This window comes from Epargyreus clarus, unplaced genomic scaffold, assembly GCF_041222505.1.
Source record: "Epargyreus clarus isolate Ecla_fem2 unplaced genomic scaffold, WU_Ecla_fem_2.2 ptg000032l, whole genome shotgun sequence".
NCBI classification, from domain to species: domain Eukaryota; kingdom Metazoa; phylum Arthropoda; class Insecta; order Lepidoptera; family Hesperiidae; genus Epargyreus; species Epargyreus clarus.
In genome coordinates, this window is record NW_027332237.1 from 2,673,582 (window position 1) to 2,693,878 (window position 20,297).

A 20,297-nucleotide genomic window follows, 5' to 3' on the forward strand; every position below is an offset into this window, starting at 1 on the left:
AATAAATCTTTAATTAAAAATTATAATTAAAAAATTGTGATGAAAAAGGTATCCTGATATCTTAAAAGCTGGAAATATCTTAGAAATTGAGATTGCATAATTATTTCAATTTAATTTTGTTTTCTTATTCAATTTAAATTATTTTTAACGTTCACGTCTTTAAGTCTTAGAACTTGTAACGTAAATGTTAACACATTTTTTCCTTAAAAAAAGATATTGTATCTCTGATTGTAAGTTACGTTTAAGCACCCATGAAGTTATTGGTTCCTATAGGAGCCAACGCGACAAGGCAAATCATAATCACGACGATTAGCAGGATGATTGGCGCGTATACTCCCAGAACATGCTTCCTGAAGGCACCAAACTGAAAAACATGAAAAATACATTAATAAATAAAATAATGAGAGTAATTTTGTTATGTTCAGTACTCTTCGTATGAGTTTTTACAAAAATGACTGTTTTTGTATTTGTTTACGTATTTCCCATACACTTCCAATCAGTTCTGACACAGGACGCTAGGGGCGCTGATTGGAAATATAAACAATACAAAGCAAATACGTAAACAAATACAAAAACAGTCATTTTTGTAAAAACGTATAAACTCATACTTAGTTAGGGTACAGATTTAGGTCATAGAGAAAATGTCGTAATGAAACGATTGATATTAGTTACAAAAGGCATGCAATGATTGTTGTCCATGATTGTAATTTGCAAATAATTCTAATAAGTTTTAAAAAGATATAGAAATGAATTTATCTTTTCTGTTCCAATAAATTTCCCCAATTTGGGTAATAGTAAATTAATAGTAGAAAGGTAAATAGACATGACAATACCAAAACTCAATTTAGCTGGTATATTAAGAAGATGAAAATACAAAATACAAATAGGATATTTTTTAAAAATAGCATGCAGTTGAAGACTAGGTAATAAAGAAAAAGTATTAACAGATAGTAAAGTTTGAGACGTAGTTAAAATACAAAGAATAAAAAGGAAGATAGGTAGACAAAAAAATAAGATTTTAGATGAAATACCGGATGTCGACATATAGCTGTTTTGAAAGACGAGTTGTAGACAATAAAAACATATATACGTCGAATTGAGAAAGTTGAAGTCGGTTAAAAATAAGAGTTGTGTATTGCAAGTAAATAATTAGTCACAAATAATTAGTCGTGTTGCTTTTACCAGTGATGGTAATGAAGAAATGTTAAAGTTTGCAAACAAAACAGGAGAAGAATGAAGAATTATGATGAAGAACGGTTAAAGATTTCACAAAATTTAAAGCGGCATGCAAGAAAGAAAGGTGAAGACTTAAAGCAATATTCAAAACGGCAGAATAGGAATTGTTGTAAGTAATTGCAAGAAATTAAATTGAATAAGTAATGGATTAGTGATGTGTATTGTAGAAGAAAAAACGAACAAAAGATAGAAAAGAAATGAAGAAAGAAATAAGAAAAAATGAGGTAGTGGAAAAGACAGATTGAAAAGGGAAGACCAGTGGCGCAGTCAGATTTTCATGAAAGTAATGTTTTAAGAAAAAACGGATTATAAGTTATGGCAAGATATAAAAAGAATAGAAAAGAGTGTTAGTGCAATTGGTTGCTCACAAAATGTTTCAAGAAGTGTTATGAGTATATCAGAAAGAGAAAGAACAATGGTCCACCCAAGTGTTTATGATATGTTTTAAGAAATACTGTGTTATAGAAGGATTTTTGAGATGTAGTTCGATGCTCCAAATTGATAGCGCTACTGAGTGCTTAGATAAGGCTTAGAGAGGTTAGATAAGGGGAACTAAGAGAAAGAAGGAAAAGTAATATAATTATTATGGAGCAAAGAAGAGTTGAAAGGGGATATGTTTTGGAGGAAATACGAGTTGAGAAGGGGATATGTTATGGAGGAAAGAAGAGTTGAGAAGGGGATATGTTATGGAGGAAAGACGAGTTGAGAAGGGGATATGTTATGGAGGAAAGAAGAGTTGAGAAGGGGATATGTTATGGAGGAAAGACGAGTTGAGAAGGGGATATGTTATAGAGGAAAGACGAGTTGAGAAGAGTATATGTTATGGAGGAAAGACGAGTTAAGAAGGGGATATGTTATGGAGGAAAGAAGAGTTGAGAAGGGGATATGTTATGGAGGAAAGAAGAGTTGAGAAGGGGATATGTTATGGAGGAAGATTGAAGAAGCGGAGTAGAGCTGTTATGGGGTGTAGCGCTCACCGGCGCGTCGGCGCTGCGCTCGACGGCGGAGTGCGCGCGGCCGAGGTCCTTCAGCGGGAAGTCCTCCACGCGCCCGCTCTCGCGCGCCGCCGCCAGGCACGCCGTCAGCTGCAACCCACCCACGTACCCGGTTCAACGATAGCTTATCTTAGACGATCCGACAAGAAGTGACAATATCGGTCTGACGCGTCGTTAGCTGCAACCCACCCACGTACCCGGTTCAACGATAGCTTATCTTAGACGATCCGACAAGAAGAAGTGACTATATCGGTCTGACGCGTCGTTAGCTGCATCCCACCCATGTACCCAGTTCAACCACTGAACATACTATGAGTAACTTATTTACTTGGTCAACCACTGATCATACTACGAGTAACTTATTAACTTGGTCAACCACTGATCATACTACGAGTAACTTATTAACTTGGTCAACCACTGATCACACTACAAGTAACTTATTGACCCAGTGTACCCAGTTCAACGATAGCTTATTGTCTGCCATACACACTACGGTGCACCGGAGAGATCTACTTGAACTTTTTTTTTTCTTAACGAGGGGGAAACCTTCAAAAGGTATCCGACGACGTGGGAGCGATGCCGGATTATGTGGGATTTTTACCGCACTAAAACCCTCCCGGTGGCCGTCCTCAACGCTTTTTGGAGAACTCCGGGATCTCCGAGTGAACACAACCGGAGTCCGCCAAGCGCAATACCTCGATCGGGCTCTCCCCTGGAAGAGCAGTTTTCGCTCCTCCCACACCACCTAGTGTTCACGACGGAATGCGACCACACATACCGCCTTCCTTCCCGGGGTCGCTGGCCGGACGGTTCAAGCTCCCACTCTTGCCGCACGCAACCCCGAAAACCCCTTTTAGTCGCCTCTTACGACAAGCAGAGGAAACCGTAGTTCTATTCTGGTCCCGGAACTATAGGGACAGCACACGACATACCCAGTTCAACGATAGTTCATCTTAGACGACCCGACAAGGAGAAGTAACTATATCGGTCTGACGCGTCGTTAGCTTATCTTAGACAGCCCGCGTTGCGGAGTGGTCACCATACCGATCTAACGCACAGGCGCGATCTAAGGAGGAAGGCGGGGAGGTCACAGAGGACTTTCCCCCTAAACTGAGTCTAACTCACATTTGGTCAGTTTTTTTTCAGTGGGGTAGTCAGCGTACCGGACCGGTAATATCCTATGTGGATATTGTTCCAGACCAGACAGATTCACATAGTTATGACCAATATCGAATATCGAGCGAATTTAGGGAATTAACGTATCCAATAAAATTTGAAGTCTATAGACGTTAAAATTTAGAACATTAAGTCAAATTTCTACGTTCCATGTAGACTTAATGATTTATTTAATTACTCTGGAAAATCAATTCAACCTCACAAATTCTTACCCCTTATTATGGACAACTGGAGATATACTTTAAGGTACACTAAAGAAAACTATTCTCTCGAATACACCGAAGTCATTCTGGTCGTTAGATCATGTATTGTGTCTTTAGACTGTTCAAGTAACACTAGTATCCCTATTACTCTCAGCGATGCTTTCCTTATAAGGTTGAAATAGCAAACGAGCAAGCGATCCTCCTGATAGTATTTCTTATAAGATTGAAATGGTAAGTAGTCACTGCAACCCAAGGGCAACTTAGTATATATAACCAACTCCATAAAGAAGATATTCTAACTTAAGCCGATCACAAATGTCACTCCTTTGGACTAAAATGGTCGCCACGTATATAAGTTGGCCGACATCCATATCCTTCCGAAATGCAAGAATTCCTTCACGCTTATATAAGGTGGTAGAACCCTTTGTGGTTCGATTCCGGCGGCACCACGGTCACACCTATTTCTGCCTCATAGCAGCAGTGTTAGGCGCTGCTGTGTTCTGGCTTGAAAGGTGTGGTAAGGGAGACATAATTTTCCGAGTTCCAGCTTAGTCCTCATGGGTAGCAGCGCATCTGTGGCCGACCTCAGATAGGAATTTAATCTTACCTGGTGTTGATTACAGATGTCCATGGGCGGCAGTAGCCACTTACCATCAGGTGGACTGCATGCTCGTCTGCTACTCCTATATTATACTAAAGTTGTAGCGGTGGTACCTTCCCGATCGACCGATTCTTCTACCTTGCTACTTAGTATTGGGTATCACCAAAAGTTGGTATAATCCGCGTAAAACTGCCAGTCCGCTCTAAGTATAGAAACGAATCGCATCGCCATAGCAAATTGTATGACTACTGCTCGCAACAATTTCAGAGCGGACTAGCAGTTTGGCGCGGACTATAATAAGTTAATAACTTACCGAGAGTACAACGTGCATAATAACATGGAATGCTACGAAAGCTGCTAACACGTACACGGTCCATGGAGGTAGTTCAGCCTTAGGAAGGTATACTGCCAGGAATATTGATACAACTGGAAGAAACAAAAAATAGAATACTTTAAAATACTGATATAAATAAAGTGTATATAGAAATAATATTAATGTTACAACATTTATAATTCTATAGCGTTTTCTTATTGCCTAACCCATCTCATATAGAGGTTTCACATAGGAATATCATAAACATTTTGTAAATAATGACGTACAGTTCGTTATAATTTTAATTTACTTGGAGATATATATTCACACTAGCTATCACTATGGTGGTACCGTATTTATATTAATAAAAAAATGTGAGCCGTCACGGGACGCCTGGCAGATGTGAAACATCGACATTATTTTGTAAAAGTAATATGCAGAAAAGAACATATTGTGATAGGAACTAAATATGTCATAATGATTTTATCACTACTACTACAAAATACTACGATTTTTTTCCAGATAACGATGACTATTTATTGAATTCGATTGCGCATGGCGACGCGTCGCCACACCGTACACACTACTGCATATAGACGGTATATATATACCATCGTATAGCGTGGCGACGCCACGGCATGCGTCGCCACGCCAGAAATCGGTATTACGTGCGGCTATAGATGTTTCACATCAAAAACCGTACCACCCGGGACATAACCACGAAGAATAAGACATTTAGAAAAACAGTTGTAAGACATGAAAAACGTATTGTAGATGTTTCTGAATTAGATTAAATTGTAAAATTATAGTTCTAAACAAATACTTACTTCCAAGAATTTGAGCAGCGTTGCCTACAAGCCAGTGAAGCCAGTTGAAGTAAGGCCGTTTGCTTGTACCAGGGTGTGGTCGGAAGTAGGCACCTGTAATAAATATTTCCTTATGTTACACCAAAGAAATTATTTGATAACTTCTTATACATGATGTATGGAAGTATTTATATATATATATATATAATCCTTTTATAATGTTATATAGGTATACAAAAACGAACTTTACGTTTCAAATATCATCGCATATCAACGAGTACTGTAGTATAAAATTGCCATTACATTATACTATTTGTCTGAAGTTTATGAAACAAGATTGCCAGAACAATTTGCCTGACTAAGGGTCCGGGATTCAATTCTGCGTCAAATCAAAATCGGTTTTTTATTTTATTTTTTCGAACACGTGTCGCCATGTTTGTCCGCGGTTCAAATCCCAGACACCTCCGATTTTCCAAAGTTATGTGCTTATTAGAAAATAATTAACACTTGCTTAAACGGAACGAAGGACTAAACCTACATACCATACAGGCTTAAACCTAGATACATATCTGAGAAATAAAAAAAGAGTTTTCAAAGGTATGTGAAGTCTACCAATACGCACTTTGCCAATACGGTGGACTATGGCCTAATCCTCGTTCTGAGAGTTGATAAGCATGATGCGCATATTGAAAATAAATATCACTTGGTTAAACGACAAAAGAACACATCGTGAGGAAACAGAGACATCTAAAAAAAAGTTTACAAAGTATGCGAAGCCTATCAATACGCACTTGGCCAGCGCGGTGGACTATGACCTAATCCTCATTCTGAGAGGAGACCCGTGCCCAGTAGGACAGTAATGGGTTGATGATAATGATATTACATTATCATCAACCATTTTTAGAAACAGAAATCTAATTGACAATGATGATGATACGTACCAATAGGCTGTATAAAGCAGAGCACGACGGTAATGATTCCAGTGGTTGAGTGAGGGTTGTTATCATTGCTGGACCAACCACCCACCTCGATCAGGATTAGGATGAACCCAACCATGGTTAGAAGCCAGGTAGTCACCATAAGGATCCTGTGGTACTGGAAGTATAAGAATTAAATAAATATTTGGCGTTCTCTTCTAATGCTTTTATTGTTAACGAGCTTTTGCCCGCGGCTTCGCTCGCGTTACGAAGTAATATTTTCATCCCCTATTTTATCCCCTTGGGGGTAGAATTGATCAAAATCGTTTCTTAGCGGATGCCTACGTCATAACATCTACCTGTACGCCAAATGTCAGCCCGATCCGTCCAGTGGTTTGGGCTGTGCGTTGATAGATCACTATGTCAGTCAGTCACCTTTGAGTTATATATATTTAGATCCTAACATTTTAACTAAGTTTTGATGTGTAACACCTGTAAAGGTAGCATCTAATTGGACTTATGTATCGTTATTGACCTATTGTACTAAATGCTTTACACATTAAATAAATAAAAAACAATATTCTCATTAACAATTTCTTTATGTTCTTTAAAGTGTCTGTACCCTTAGTATGAGTTTTTACGTTTTCACAAAAATAACTGTTTTTGTATTTGTTCACGTATTTCCCATACATTTCCAATCAGTTCAGATACAGTCCGCTAGTGCGCTAATTGGAAATGTATGGGCAAATACGTAAACAAATACAAAAACAGTTATTTTTGTGAAAACGTAAAAACTCATACTAAGGGTACTGGTTAAAATTAGAATGAGGACGAACGTGCCATGGTCGGTAACAATATTACTAGGATTGTGTGGTACTGAACAAGGACTTAAACACATATAGAACAAAAAGTTAATATTCTTTGTTTTTATAATATAGGAGTAGCAGACGAGCAAGCAGTCCACCTGATGGTAAGTGGCTACTGCCGCCCATGGACATATGAAATCAACCCCAGATAGGATTAAATTCCTATCTGAGGTCGGACACAGATGCGCCGCTACCCCTGAGGACTAGGTTGGAACGTCTCGGAAAATATGTCTCCCTTACCACACCCTTCAAACCAGAACACAGCAGCGCTTGATGTTATGAGACAGAAATAGGTGCGGCGTTAGTGCCGCAAGTGTCGAACCATAAAGGGTTTTCTACCTTTAAGATATAAAATTAAATACTTACAGCGAACCAAATATCCTTGCCGCCCAGTTGCTTTCCAACCCATGTTTGTCTGAAGTATCTGAAATTAATATTGAGTAATCAAATTGGTTTTATTGCCTTAAAAGTTTTTTTAGGCGAGAATTCGTGTAGATTCTAAGGATTGGATTTTTAACAAGTTTTTACATCGAATAAGAAAACTTAGGTACCTATAATCGTATTAAATTGTAATAACTGATATAGACTTGTAAATTGCATTGTGTAACAATTTACTTTTTTCCTTTCTTTTTTACCTACTTGTTTAATATTTATTTAATATTTTATTATTTCATTATACCTACTCCTATTATAGCAGTGTAAACAATTACATCTTTAAATCTTTATGGACCATATATTAGTGGAAACTTTGCTGTTTTTTTTTATGTCTATGTGAAAGTTACTGTGTATTAAATATTGTATGTTGCCCAAATAAAAATAAAATAAAATATTTTTTGATACAGAATATGTTTACCTGTTTTTTTTATTCTATCGCTTCTATTATTATTATTATGTTCTTTCTGTATTACTCATAGATTAGTAAAGATACTTCGCCGCCTTGAAATTGAATGAAGCCGCAAATGGCTTATCTTAGTAAGTTCTTTTTTTGAATTCTTGACAAATAAAAACATTTTTAGAGAAAAATTACGAATAAATAACTAATACTGCGTATTTAACGTAATAAATAAATAATTATTTCAAATATTTACACATTTTAGCACGGATACGTGGCAAAACTTTTTTACGCAACTATTTCAATTCTCAAAACTGGGTACATTTTTTTGTTAGGAGTAAGTAATCTTTACTAATCTATGGTATTACTATGTTATGCCAATAAAAAAGAGATTTCAATATATTTTCCAAATACCTGGCAAGTACAATTCCCAACGATGCAGCGCCTAACCACGCAGCGATCATGAAGGAGCCGTGTAACTTCAACAACAGTTTCGAAGCCGCTGGAGGAGCTCCCACAGTAGAGAGAGCAACTGGCACGCCAGTAGACTCATAGGCTAGGCTGTGGAAACCCACACGGTCAGCATCTAGAAAGAAAATGGGTAGATTTTTAGATTTTTGTCGCATTTTTTTTAAATATATGAGTACGAGCATGCAGTCCACCTGATGGTAAGTGGCTACTGCCGCCCATGGACATCTGTAATCAATCCCCAGATAGGATTAGATTCTTCGCCTCACCTCGGAAACGGATGTCTCCCTTACCACACCCTTCAAACCGGAACACAGCAGCGCTTAACACTGCTGTTATGAGGCAGAAATAGGTGTGGCGGTGGTGCCGCCGGAGTCGAACCACACAGGGTTGTCTTTGAATACCTTTTGAATACTTTTTTAAGATCTCTCAGATATGCAGGTTTCCTCACGATGTTTTCCATCACCTCATAATTACTTTATAATACGCACATAACTTCGAAGAATCAGTGCTGCGTGCCTGGGATTCGAACCTCGGACCCCTCGACAGAGACGCGATTCAACCAATAAGTTATCTTCATTAGTTTTGATCATTAGTATTAGTTATTAATCTACTTCCCTGGCCAGGTAACGAACGATTTCATTTAGAAAAAAAAATCCTTTCTAAAAGAAACATCAGTTCAGTGAGCTCGAAGAGAAACAATGTCAAATGAGATCAAGATAAATATGGCGCGTTACAGAAAAAAGTAACGCATAACAAAAAAATGTGACGGCAAATTTCTCTCATACGTCGATAAAGAAGTTTCACTTCAAAAGTCTTTCTATTTCTAGCAATAAAATATTCAGAAAACATAACTAATCTTTCATCTATTTACCATATTTCTAGAAACAAAATATTCAGAAAAACATAACTAATCTTTCATCTAGTTACCATATTTCTAGCAAAAAATATTCAGAAAACATAACTAATCTTTCATCTATTTACCATATTTCTAGCAATAAAATACTCAGAAAAACATAACCACTTTGTTTTTGCACCACTTAACTGCGCATGTTGGCATGGTTCCGCGTGAATTACACCATGACAGCCACTAAATGGCTGACAGAATTGTCCGCGGCTTAAGCCATTTCAATTACAAGGCGGTGAGATACCTATACTTATCTATGATTTCTAGCAATAATATATTCGGCAAACATAACTAACCTTTCATCGAATCACCGGCGACGACCATCAAATTGTACATATTCGTCGTCAAATCGAAGCTTTGTCCCATCACTGTCGAGATTGCATCTCGTCTGAACTTGCAGTACAGCTTCCCATCAATCGTCGAAGACTCTAGCAGTTGAACTATATCTTGCGGAGAATCGGATCTTCGGACATACGGCTCCGATTTCGGATAAGTCCAGGACGTGAACAAACTAATCCTTCCATTATCATTCCTAACACACTCCATGGCACTGTCGTCACCCATTTTGTTGTCTTTGCTCAACCCAGCGGCCACGTACTTAGGGTTGCCAGTTCCTTGGATTTCGAAGGTGTATGTGTCACCGGCGACGAAGACAGCGACTATGGCCTTGCAATTACCACTTTGAACACAGTTCGGAGGAGTTCCGAAGCACAGCTTCGTGTCTGCACAACCTTGGTATATCACGTCCAATGGTGCTGGTGTTGTTTTTGGCTGGAAAATAAACATATTACGGGAAATAAGGCAAGAATCAAAATATAACCTTGATTTCCTTATCGCGAAGGACTTAAGAAGGTAATAAGCTATAATCGAGAATTTGCGCATTTAGAAATTATTTTGGAAACGGTGATTGAAGTTTTGTTATCTAAAATAACTTTTTATGAAATAAAATAGTCAGATAGAAAATTTCTACCTTTATAAAAAAAATGATGTTAATTATGGTAGCATTATTTTTGTCAAAATAGGAAACTATTTTCGAATAATATATTTCGTAAGCAAATCAAAGGGAATTTACCGCAAGCCCTTGTGACAAGGATAGGATACACGAAGTATTTGTAAAGGATTAGAGTTTGCAGCAAATGCCAAGCTTGTGTGCGGATGCAGCATAAAATCGCTCTATTTGATGCATTTCGCCAGTATTTTTCAAGCTATCTAGACTAGTAAAATTGTTTAACTAACCGTAGGCTGCATTATGGTCGGTGGTCCTTGCGTGGCCCTGGGTGGAGCGGCGATAGTAGCGGAGGTCGTGATAAGGGTATCTGGGGTGACTACTTCAACGACAGGAGATTCCACGTTCTTCCAAAACTGCGCATACGTTTGGGCTATGGTTGCTCTGGAAATTTGAAGACATTATTTACTCGTACCATCTAGTCAGATCTGATTCAAAATATAATAACAGCCATTCAAAATTTATCGGTGTTTCTTCGTTATTTCAAAGGTCTAATTGTTAGAAACATAACTGAATTATGTATTATTTTTAAGATGGAATTAATGCACTAATGAATTCACTTGTTTCCTAAATAAATAAAGCCATCAAAAACAAAACTAAAAAAAAAACAAGTCTCAAAACTTAATTCTTCTACCTTAAAAAGTTGTGAGGTCCATGTAATACCAAGTCGGTTAATTTATTCAGTCCCTACTTAAGGGACTTTCTGTGTTAATTTTTTTCGTAATTAGCTAACTTAACAACATCTTATGAGACCATATGCATATTTAAAATCTTTAAATAAAAAGTTGGTAAATTGAATAATATGTTGGTGCGCATTAGGAAGGTTTAGGTAGTAATACTAATAAGTAATTATGCCCATTACTACACCTTTAGATTTGTTTTGTAGGTATATCTCTTTAAGTAAGTACTCGAAGAGTTTTATCACCATGCAAACTTGCCTTGTTGAATCTATTTGTAGCTTTAAATCATCACACAAATATGAAAGGCTTGTCGTTTGTCTGGCGTTACGAAACCTAAGGACGCACCTTATAGTTTTGGAAGACATTGCGTATTACAAATTAATAATCATATGTTTTGACGGACATGAAAAATATCATAACAGGCCATAGATAAGTAAAGATTACTCAGTCCTAACAAGAAAATGTACCCAGCTTTGAGAATTGAAATAGCCAAGTCTCCGTGCTAAAATGTCCCTAAAATATTTGAAATAAATATTTATTTATTATGTAAATTACGCAGTATTAGTTATTTATTCGTAAATTTTCTCTAAAAATGTTTTTATTTGTCAAGAATTAAAAAAAAGAACTTACTAATAACCCGTTTGTGGCTTCATTCAATTTCAAGGCGGCGAAGTATCTTTACTAATCTATGTAACAGACCTATATTATTGAGAATTCAATATAAAAGATCGCAAAGGTTCGTAAAGACCAATACACACTTGATGATGAATCAATGCTTTATTGTGCTTTATTTTTTTTGTTGCCAAGGGAGAAACCTCTTTTCTTACTTACTTGAAAGCTATTCCGCCCAAGAAATCAGTTGGCGCTCGCCACTGGAAGGTCTGTGGTGGTTTGTCCTCCGGTGTGGTATGTGTTGCTGTGTCATTCGGCCCTCGACAGGTGACTACCTGGGTGAGCTCCGGGTCAGGAATCTTCACGAAGGTTCCCACTATTGTATCGGGACTCTGGAAGATTAACGGTTATGGAGTTATTTAATGTAAATAAGTTATAGACGATATACAAGTAGATATCAATTTATTACATCAATATTTTGACTATGTGTTTATTTTTTTAATATAGGAGTAGCAGACGAGTAGTCCACTTGATGGTAAGTGGCTACTGCCGCCCATGGACGTACGTAATAAATCCCAGATAGGATTACTAGTGACTGAATCAATTTCTGGCCCTACACATCATACACCTCGAATGTCCCATATTCGAGAAATTTTACGTGGCAGAAATGGCAAGAGTTTACTCTACAGTTTTTTATGTTTAAAGTATTGGACTTGCCGGTTTTTCCACACATTTTAAACATGATCTCAGCAACACCTCATTTTTCAAGCAATGTAAAAGAATATTGTATAACTTTAAAAACTTACTTGAACTTCTCGTGCTTGTAAGATAAATCCTTCAATAGGAGTAGGAGCTCGAAACTGGCTCCCAACGGTGACATTGATCACATCGCCCTGGCGGACTTGTGATGCTGATGTGGTGATCATATACGGCGGTGGTGATGACTGCGCCTGAATTGTACTGTGTTTTGGCGTCTGGTCTATACAGGCCTGGAAAAGCAAAAAGTAAATTAAGTTACTCATCAAGATCTTTAAAATATTGTTGCATAAGAAATGGAAATTAAAAGATGGAAAGATTGAAGAAGATCTTAAAAGAAGAATTGGTTATGGAACGCTAGAGATAGATAACTAGAAATAACACATTTGAATAGGCGAAGGACCAAAAAGCTAGAAAAATAGATTGGTATGGAATGTACCGATGACTTATTTCGAAGTTTAGGCCTTCGATCAATGGATGCATTAAGAAGTGTAGAGACAAAACAGATACCAAGCCCGGACATATATGAACTCAGTATATATGTTACTATTTGGAAGTCGAACCTAAAATTTCTAGATATCCTAACCTAACCTAACCTGTTTGTCAAATTGTCAAAGCTTTCTAGTTGAACAACATTTATGTGAGTTGTTAGTTTTTACTCATACAACTAGCATATGAAGTTTACATACAATAATTATTTCATTTATTAACTTTAGAAATTAATTAAGTCTGGTAAAGTTTATTTAATTACGTATTATAAATTCCAAACAAAGCTAATCTGGATCTCGAGCAAATATTACATTAATAGGCTCGCGTGACTATTGTTCATATAAAAGTTCGAATTACATGCAAAAAATCTTGGACTACAGGCCGACAAACTGGAAAAAGCCGCCCGTTTCCTGCTGCGGATTTTTATCGCTAATTTATCTAAATTGTCAAGAATTGAACGCATTAGTAGCTTTGGGATTGCTAATGGTAGTTGACGGTGACCATTCACAATTACGTAATCTATTGTCTGCTTGCTGGCTTATTTTTTACTAGCTGACGCGGCAAACTTTGTACCGCCTCAAAATCTATTTATCAAAAATATTACATATAAAATATAGCCTATGTTACTCGTGGATAATATAGCTTTCGAATGGTGAAATAAAATCGGTCCAGTAGTTTTTGAGCCTATTCATTACAATCAAACAAACAAACAAAGTTTTCCTCTTTATAATATTAGTATAGAAATATAGATAAGATTTAATTAGTAAGTGAACATGCAGTCCATCTGGTGGTACTTAGCTATGTAGAATAGGGATCCTATCTGAAGTAGATCACAGATACATTGCCGATTTCGGCGGCACCACCGCCACACCTATTTCTACCTAATAACAGCGTGTTAAGCTGCTGTGTTTTGTTTTAAAGGGAGTCATACTATTTCCGAGGCGTTCCAGCTTAGTCCTCAAGAATAGCGGCGCATCTGTGGCCGAGCTCAGGAATATCTAATCCTATCTGGGGTTGATTACAGAAATCCATGGCCGGCAGTAGCCGCTTAAAATCAGGTGGACTGCATGCACGTCCGCTACTCCATTATTGTACATGTACACCCTTCCACCAAAACAAAAGAACTGTTTCATTGTAGAAATATTTAATTACTACGGGTCAACTAAAATGAGCTTCATTCTAACGCTGTTCTGCTCTAACTACTATGGGATGTCGGTGCTCGGGTGACGGACGCTCGGTGGACAAGCTGCTATAGCAAATGTATGTACGCTACTTCGGCGCCGTCATTAATAATAATCGGTATCGGCTCGGTATCGTGGTTAGTGGACAAACAGTGTAAGGATGCTTATCGCTAGTTTATCAAAATTGTCAACAATTCAACGCATTAACAGCTCTAACGTGTAAATGTGTGATGATGACCATTACTATGACGTAATCTATTGTCTGTTTCTTAGCCTTTATCTTGATAAATCTTTAACAAGAACTGCAGACAATTCACAGCGTAAGCCGGCGAATTTAGAAGACATTTTGCACAGAATTTTTTTAGATAATTAGATCACAGCTAAGAATAATAAATCTCAAACAAGAACAGACAATTCACAGCGTAAAACGGCGAATTTAAAAGATTTGCATAGAAATTCCTTAGATAATGTAAATCATAGCTAAGAAAGGATTTTTGAAGTTATTCCTTACGATGGTGTGAGAGGAATAAAGCTTGGTACAAACAAAATCATTCGTCTGACAGCCTTTAAAAGTCCACTGCTTGTTGAGAGGATTTTTTGTAGTTACTGCGTTACTGACCGCATTAGAGAAATATTTACAAGAAGACGCTATTCATATTCTAAATCAAATCTCGTAGCTTAGACGTCCCTTACACAACCACGAGAGAAAACGTGGGATATTGTAGTCTCACACGAATATGAATAAAAAACACAGATTGTCCTACATACTGTAAATCTTATAAGAACATGCCCCTGAAGTTCAGTACCTTTAGTATGAGTATTTACGTTTTGACAAATATGACTGTTTTTGTTTACGTATTTCCAATTAGTTCTGATACATTCCGCTAGGGGCGCTGAGGGGGGAAATGTATGGGTAAATACGTAAACAAATACCAAAACAGTCATTTTTGTAAAAACGTAAAAGCTCATACTAAGGCTAAAGTTCGAATGTATTAATGAATCAAGTAACACACACACACACCAACACACTACTTACATGCAAAACTGTGGTTAGTTTTGGTTGAGGTGTAACAGGCTATGGGAGAGAAATAAATTGTTTATCAAACACGTGCATGTGGAAATTTAAAGTTTGTAACACGTGGGTTCTTAATAGTGTGTTTTTGTTGCATCTACCTAAATAGGTATGATCCGCGTAAAACTGCTAGTCCGCTCTGAATATAGAAATGAATCGCATCGAAATAGCAAATTGTATGAATACACCGCTCGCAACTTCAAAGCGGACTAGCAGTTTGGCGCGGACTATATTAAGATTTTGTTAATTAATTAGTATATCAGTGTCAGTTCACAGCTCTTTGGAATTGACGAATTTTAATTGCCATTTATACCATGCTTCTACATATATGCGGTTTTTCTTTAAAATCAGGATTTTATATGTAAAAATAAAATAAACAGCACTAAGATATAATACACTACCTAATATAAGATTCTTTTAAAAGTACGAATAGAATTAAAGTACAAACCATGTTATATTAAAACATCGCATGGAAAAAAAATATTAAACACTTTTTGGTTCTTTTCTTAAAACAGAACGCCATGCGTAATTCAATCTGCATAACTACTATTTAAACCATAGATTAGTAAAGATACTTCGCCGCCTTGAAATTGAATGAAGCCACAAACGGCTTATAAGTAGGTTCTTTTTTTGAATTTTTGACAAATAAAAATATTTTTAGAGAAAATTTACGAATAAATAACTAATACTGCGTAATTTACATGAATTTACACAGTAAATATACAATTATTTCAAATATTTTAGGGATATTTTAGCACGGAGACGTGGCAATTTTTTTTTATGCAAGTATTTCAATTGTCAGAACTGGGCACATTTTCTTGTTAGGAGTGAGTAATCTTTACTAATCTATGATTTAAACTAGAACATAACTACACTATACTGATGTTTTAAAGCAGAAATATATGTGAACTTTTCAGAATTCTATCAACTTCAACTTGTAACGCAAAAACGAGGTTAATTCTAATGGTGAGTAATTAGCGTTAATTATTATATTATTATGTGAGATATATTACCCCAGGTGGCGCTCCGGATGAATATTGTTCTGAAGATTTAATTAAGAAGAGAATCGTGAAGAATATTAGTGAAGAACTTCTTTTCCGCGGCAACATTCTTCTGTATTGTATCTGAAAAGAAGAAATAAAATATTACTCACACTTAATTCGGTGTTTAATTGGATACTAGAAATAATCTGTCAATTAATGTGTAGTGTGTAAAAATATCTTCTCATTTGTAGATGTTTTTATACTAGAAGGCATAGATTAGTAAAGATACTTCGCCGCCTTGAAATTGAATGAAGCCACAAACGGCTTATTAGTAAGTTCTTTTTTGAATTCTTGACAAATAAAAACATTTTTAGAGAAAATTTACGAATAATTAACTAATACTGCGTAATTTACAAAATAAATAAATAATTATTTCAAATATTTTATGGACATTTTAACACGGAGACCTGGCAAAACTTTTTTACGCAACTATTTCAATTCTTAAAACTGGTTAAATTTTCTTGTTAGGAGTGAGTAATCTTTACTAATCTTTGCTAGAATGAAACAAACATGCATTCCACCTGATGATAAGTGGTCACTGCACATAGACATGTATCTTACTCCATATGGAACTACAGGAACTCCTGAGTTCCTGAAGCCGATGACAGACGTTGTCAATTCTGAGGACTAAGACTAACTGGACCTATTTTTTACTACCTACTTTAGCTTTAACGGTACAGGGAAACATCGTGAGAAAAAATCCGCAAGACAGAATATCTTAAATAAATAGTTCTCAAGGACGTATACATTCTATCAGTTCTTCCTTGGCTAGGGTGGTTGACTACGGCCTCAACGCACTATGAGAGCCAGCAGTGGGACAGTAATAGATTGCTGATGACTTTACGCAGTTGACTTAAGAGTAATGCCGATTACAAAGGCATTGCAAAGAATAGTGCTATTGCAATTCTTCAAATCGTAATCACAATGGATAATACCAATAAGACGTAAATATTACGTACACGGAAGTCAGGTCAACACAAGAGAAGGGAAAATTATCTGTAGGTATCAATAAAATACAATGTGACTATTTGTACAGGTACTGGACTAATAAATTATATTTATTCGTACATTTAAATATTCATTTTTTTTTTAATATATTTATTCGTACATTTATTCAATTTTTTTTTCTTTAAACAATGTGACAAATTCATTTTTTTTTTAAATATATTTATTCGTACATTTATTCAATTGGTTAGGTTAGGTTAGGTTAGGTTTTTTTTTTATTTTTTTTTTACTTTAAACCTCCGGCATATAGGGGTTAGGTTAGGTTAGGTTAGGTTAGATTAGGTTAGGTTTAAAAAAAATTTTTTTTTTTTTTTTTATAGTTTTTTTTCTGAGATTTCTCAAAATTTACCGGTTCGAATCGGATAATAATAAATTGTTTGTCCAGTACCCGTATTAATAATTATAAATTATTCGTACGGTAACCGTATTAATAATTATAAATTGTTCGTACAGTACCTGTATCAATAGACTCAGCCAATAAAATACTTTGAAGGTATTGGTCATTTTTCCGGTATTAAATAAATAAATGTCGTCTTTCTAATGATAAAATATTATTTATTAGTATTAACAAAAAATATAGCGTTCACGAATGAAATAAATGTTTTTGGTGTTCTGTCAGGGCCGGATTTAAGGGAAGGCAACCGGGGCGGCAGCCCCGAGGCCTCCACAATAGAGGGGCCCCCACAATAGAGACATCGGATTTTATTTAAATTCCGACTAGTAAACACTAGTAAACAAATATGTAAATATTTTCCTTTGATATTCTTTTTCGCTGTTTTACCTTTATCTACAGTACTTTGTACAAACATGAATACTAGAAGAATCTACCTGCGTTTCACAATAAAATATTTATTGAAAAACTCAACTGAAAAAATTGTTAATTTTATTCGGAAAATAATTTGGGACCAGGGGGCCTTTACTTCTTTGTTGCCCCAAGGCCTCTAGACCTCTAAATCCTGCCCTGTGTTCTGTAGACAAATGGCAAAAACGGAATCGTTATATATACCTTTTTTCGTGTGTAATACATCAGAGAAAATCATGTTTTATAAGCCATACTAATGCAAGGGTAGATGTTTCGGTTCCAAAACGAGGAATAATAAAAAGGAAGTTAGTCAATAGGCCGATTAAAACCGATTTTTTTTTCTTAAAGGCATTTCCATTAATTTCTATACAGTATATCACTATCTTTATATATATATATTTCTTATGTGCGTGTGTATGTCATTGAACTTCTCACTGGACTGATTTTGATGAAATTTGTTATGTGTGTTCAAGGGGACTTGAGAATGGTTTAGATTCACAATTTAGTCAGTGGGAAAAGGTTTTTTTAATTAATTTTTAATTCGTAAGTAGTTATAGAATCGGAAACTATGAATTTGATCAAGTGATGATCTTTAGCAAAGTTGTTGTCCAAGAGCCCACGAGGGTTTGGGAGTTGGTAAGACCAATTTTCGACAGATGGCACCACTGTCATTCCAATGCAGGTACAAATTTTCCGTTTTATGTATGTCATATTATTTCTTTAAAATGCGGGCGAAGCCGCGGGCACCACTAGTATACTGTATATCACTATACATACTTTGCAAAAGTAGTGAGTCAAACGTTTCAGCGTAATTTATTGTTTTAAAAATTTAAACAATGACAGGAAAACATTTTAATTACACATACCTATTCATAATATTCGCAATTGACGAAAATTACTCAATGGACACAATAAAGTGTAAAAGCATATTTCACTTCAAGGTTTCACTTCGCTGACGTCATTGAAGTAAAAGTTCCAACATTCCGTTTGCGGATTGTGTCAGAACGATATAATTGATGGTGTAAAGTCGTTGTTCTGAATTGTGTAGTACACTAGTAAGATATTATTATGCCTTTTGAAACGAGGGGGAAAGCTTCAAAAGGTACCCGGTACCGTGGGTGCGACACAGGGTTATGTGGGATTCGTATCGCACTAACACAACAGAACACAACAGAACACAACATATCTTTGTTATATAAAATAGGAGTAGCAGACGAGCATGCAGTCTATCTGATGGTAAGTGGCTACTGCCGTCCATGGACATCTGTAATAAATCCCAAATAGGATTAGATATTCGTACCTGAGGTCTATCACAGATGCACTGCTGCCCCTGAGGATTAAGTCGGAACGCCTCGGAAAAGTCTCTTTCTTACCACACTATTCAAACCAGAATACGCTTAACACTACTGTTAATAAGCAGAAATAGGTGTGGCGGTGGTGCCGCCGGAGTCGACCCACAAAGGGTTCTACCACCTTCAAAACAACAACAACATCGCTTAACACTACTGTCATTAGTTTCTACCACTTTCAAAGTTATAAATCTACTAATTAGGTACTATCGGTACTATCGGTACATAATACAGCTTTACTGAATATATATTGCAGTTGTAGTATTATGCTATATGTATGTATATTAGCGTATGATCAACATCTTATAGCGAAGTAAGATCGTAATCTACGCCAGAGCTTCTAAACCAATGGTTCGCAGCCCACAGTTTCAAATTCGTCCACGAATCTTTGAAGTAAACATCGGCGAAATAGATGGACTAAAAAGTTGGTAGAGTCAGATTGGTTTAACAGGGAAGCTACCACACCTATCTCTAACATGAAATAATTCTACGTTTCAATGTATAGCAAAAATAAGATTCTCAAAAGGACAGCTTATTAGGTTTTATTAAACGAAAATCTATTGAAATGGTGAAGAAACCAGAGAGAAATTAAAAAAAAATCGATATTTGAATTCTACCAAAACGCATATGGCCAACGCGGTGGACAATGGTCTAATCCTTCTCATTCTGAGAAGAGACCCGTGCCTGGAAGTGTAACAATAATGGTTTTACGACAAAAAATAACAGAGAAAATGGTCTAAACGGCCCATTATGGTGCAAAGGTTAAGAATCACTGATCTACGCTAAGATCGTGCGTCTTACATCATTAAGAACCATACTAGCATTGTTTGTATACATTATGGCGGTATTCATCTGATGCAATGGAATGTAGGTTTGAGGTCTTGTGAATGATCTTAAAATAATAATATCACTTAGATATACAGGCTAAATTTTTCGAATCTGCCTTCAGGGCCCAATCCGAAACTATAAGGATTAGCGAAAA

The 20,297-nt window shown here is 36.3% G+C and overlaps 1 protein-coding gene across 2 annotated transcripts in view; it reads right to left on the reverse strand.

Moving 5' to 3' along the window:
• Positions 1 to 32: 32 nt before the first annotated feature.
• Positions 33 to 20,297, reverse strand: part of LOC140755000 (putative ferric-chelate reductase 1 homolog) — a 51,068-nt gene continuing 30,803 nt past the window's right edge. The window contains exons 2-13 of one of the 2 annotated variants that reach the window (XM_073090162.1): positions 16,130 to 16,240; positions 12,425 to 12,607; positions 11,838 to 12,010; positions 10,557 to 10,710; positions 9,617 to 10,091; positions 8,360 to 8,531; positions 7,480 to 7,537; positions 6,272 to 6,425; positions 5,352 to 5,444; positions 4,525 to 4,637; positions 2,214 to 2,321; positions 33 to 364 (exon numbers count right to left, since the gene is read on the reverse strand). In XM_073090162.1, coding sequence (XP_072946263.1) covers positions 242 to 364; positions 2,214 to 2,321; positions 4,525 to 4,637; positions 5,352 to 5,444; positions 6,272 to 6,425; positions 7,480 to 7,537; positions 8,360 to 8,531; positions 9,617 to 10,091; positions 10,557 to 10,710; positions 11,838 to 12,010; positions 12,425 to 12,607; positions 16,130 to 16,225 — 1,902 coding nt within the window. In that variant the 5' untranslated portion in view covers positions 16,226 to 16,240 and the 3' untranslated portion in view covers positions 33 to 241. The remainder of the gene's footprint in view (positions 365 to 2,213; positions 2,322 to 4,524; positions 4,638 to 5,351; positions 5,445 to 6,271; positions 6,426 to 7,479; positions 7,538 to 8,359; positions 8,532 to 9,616; positions 10,092 to 10,556; positions 10,711 to 11,837; positions 12,011 to 12,424; positions 12,608 to 16,129; positions 16,241 to 20,297) is intronic. The other variant, XM_073090163.1, reaches the window with a different exon arrangement.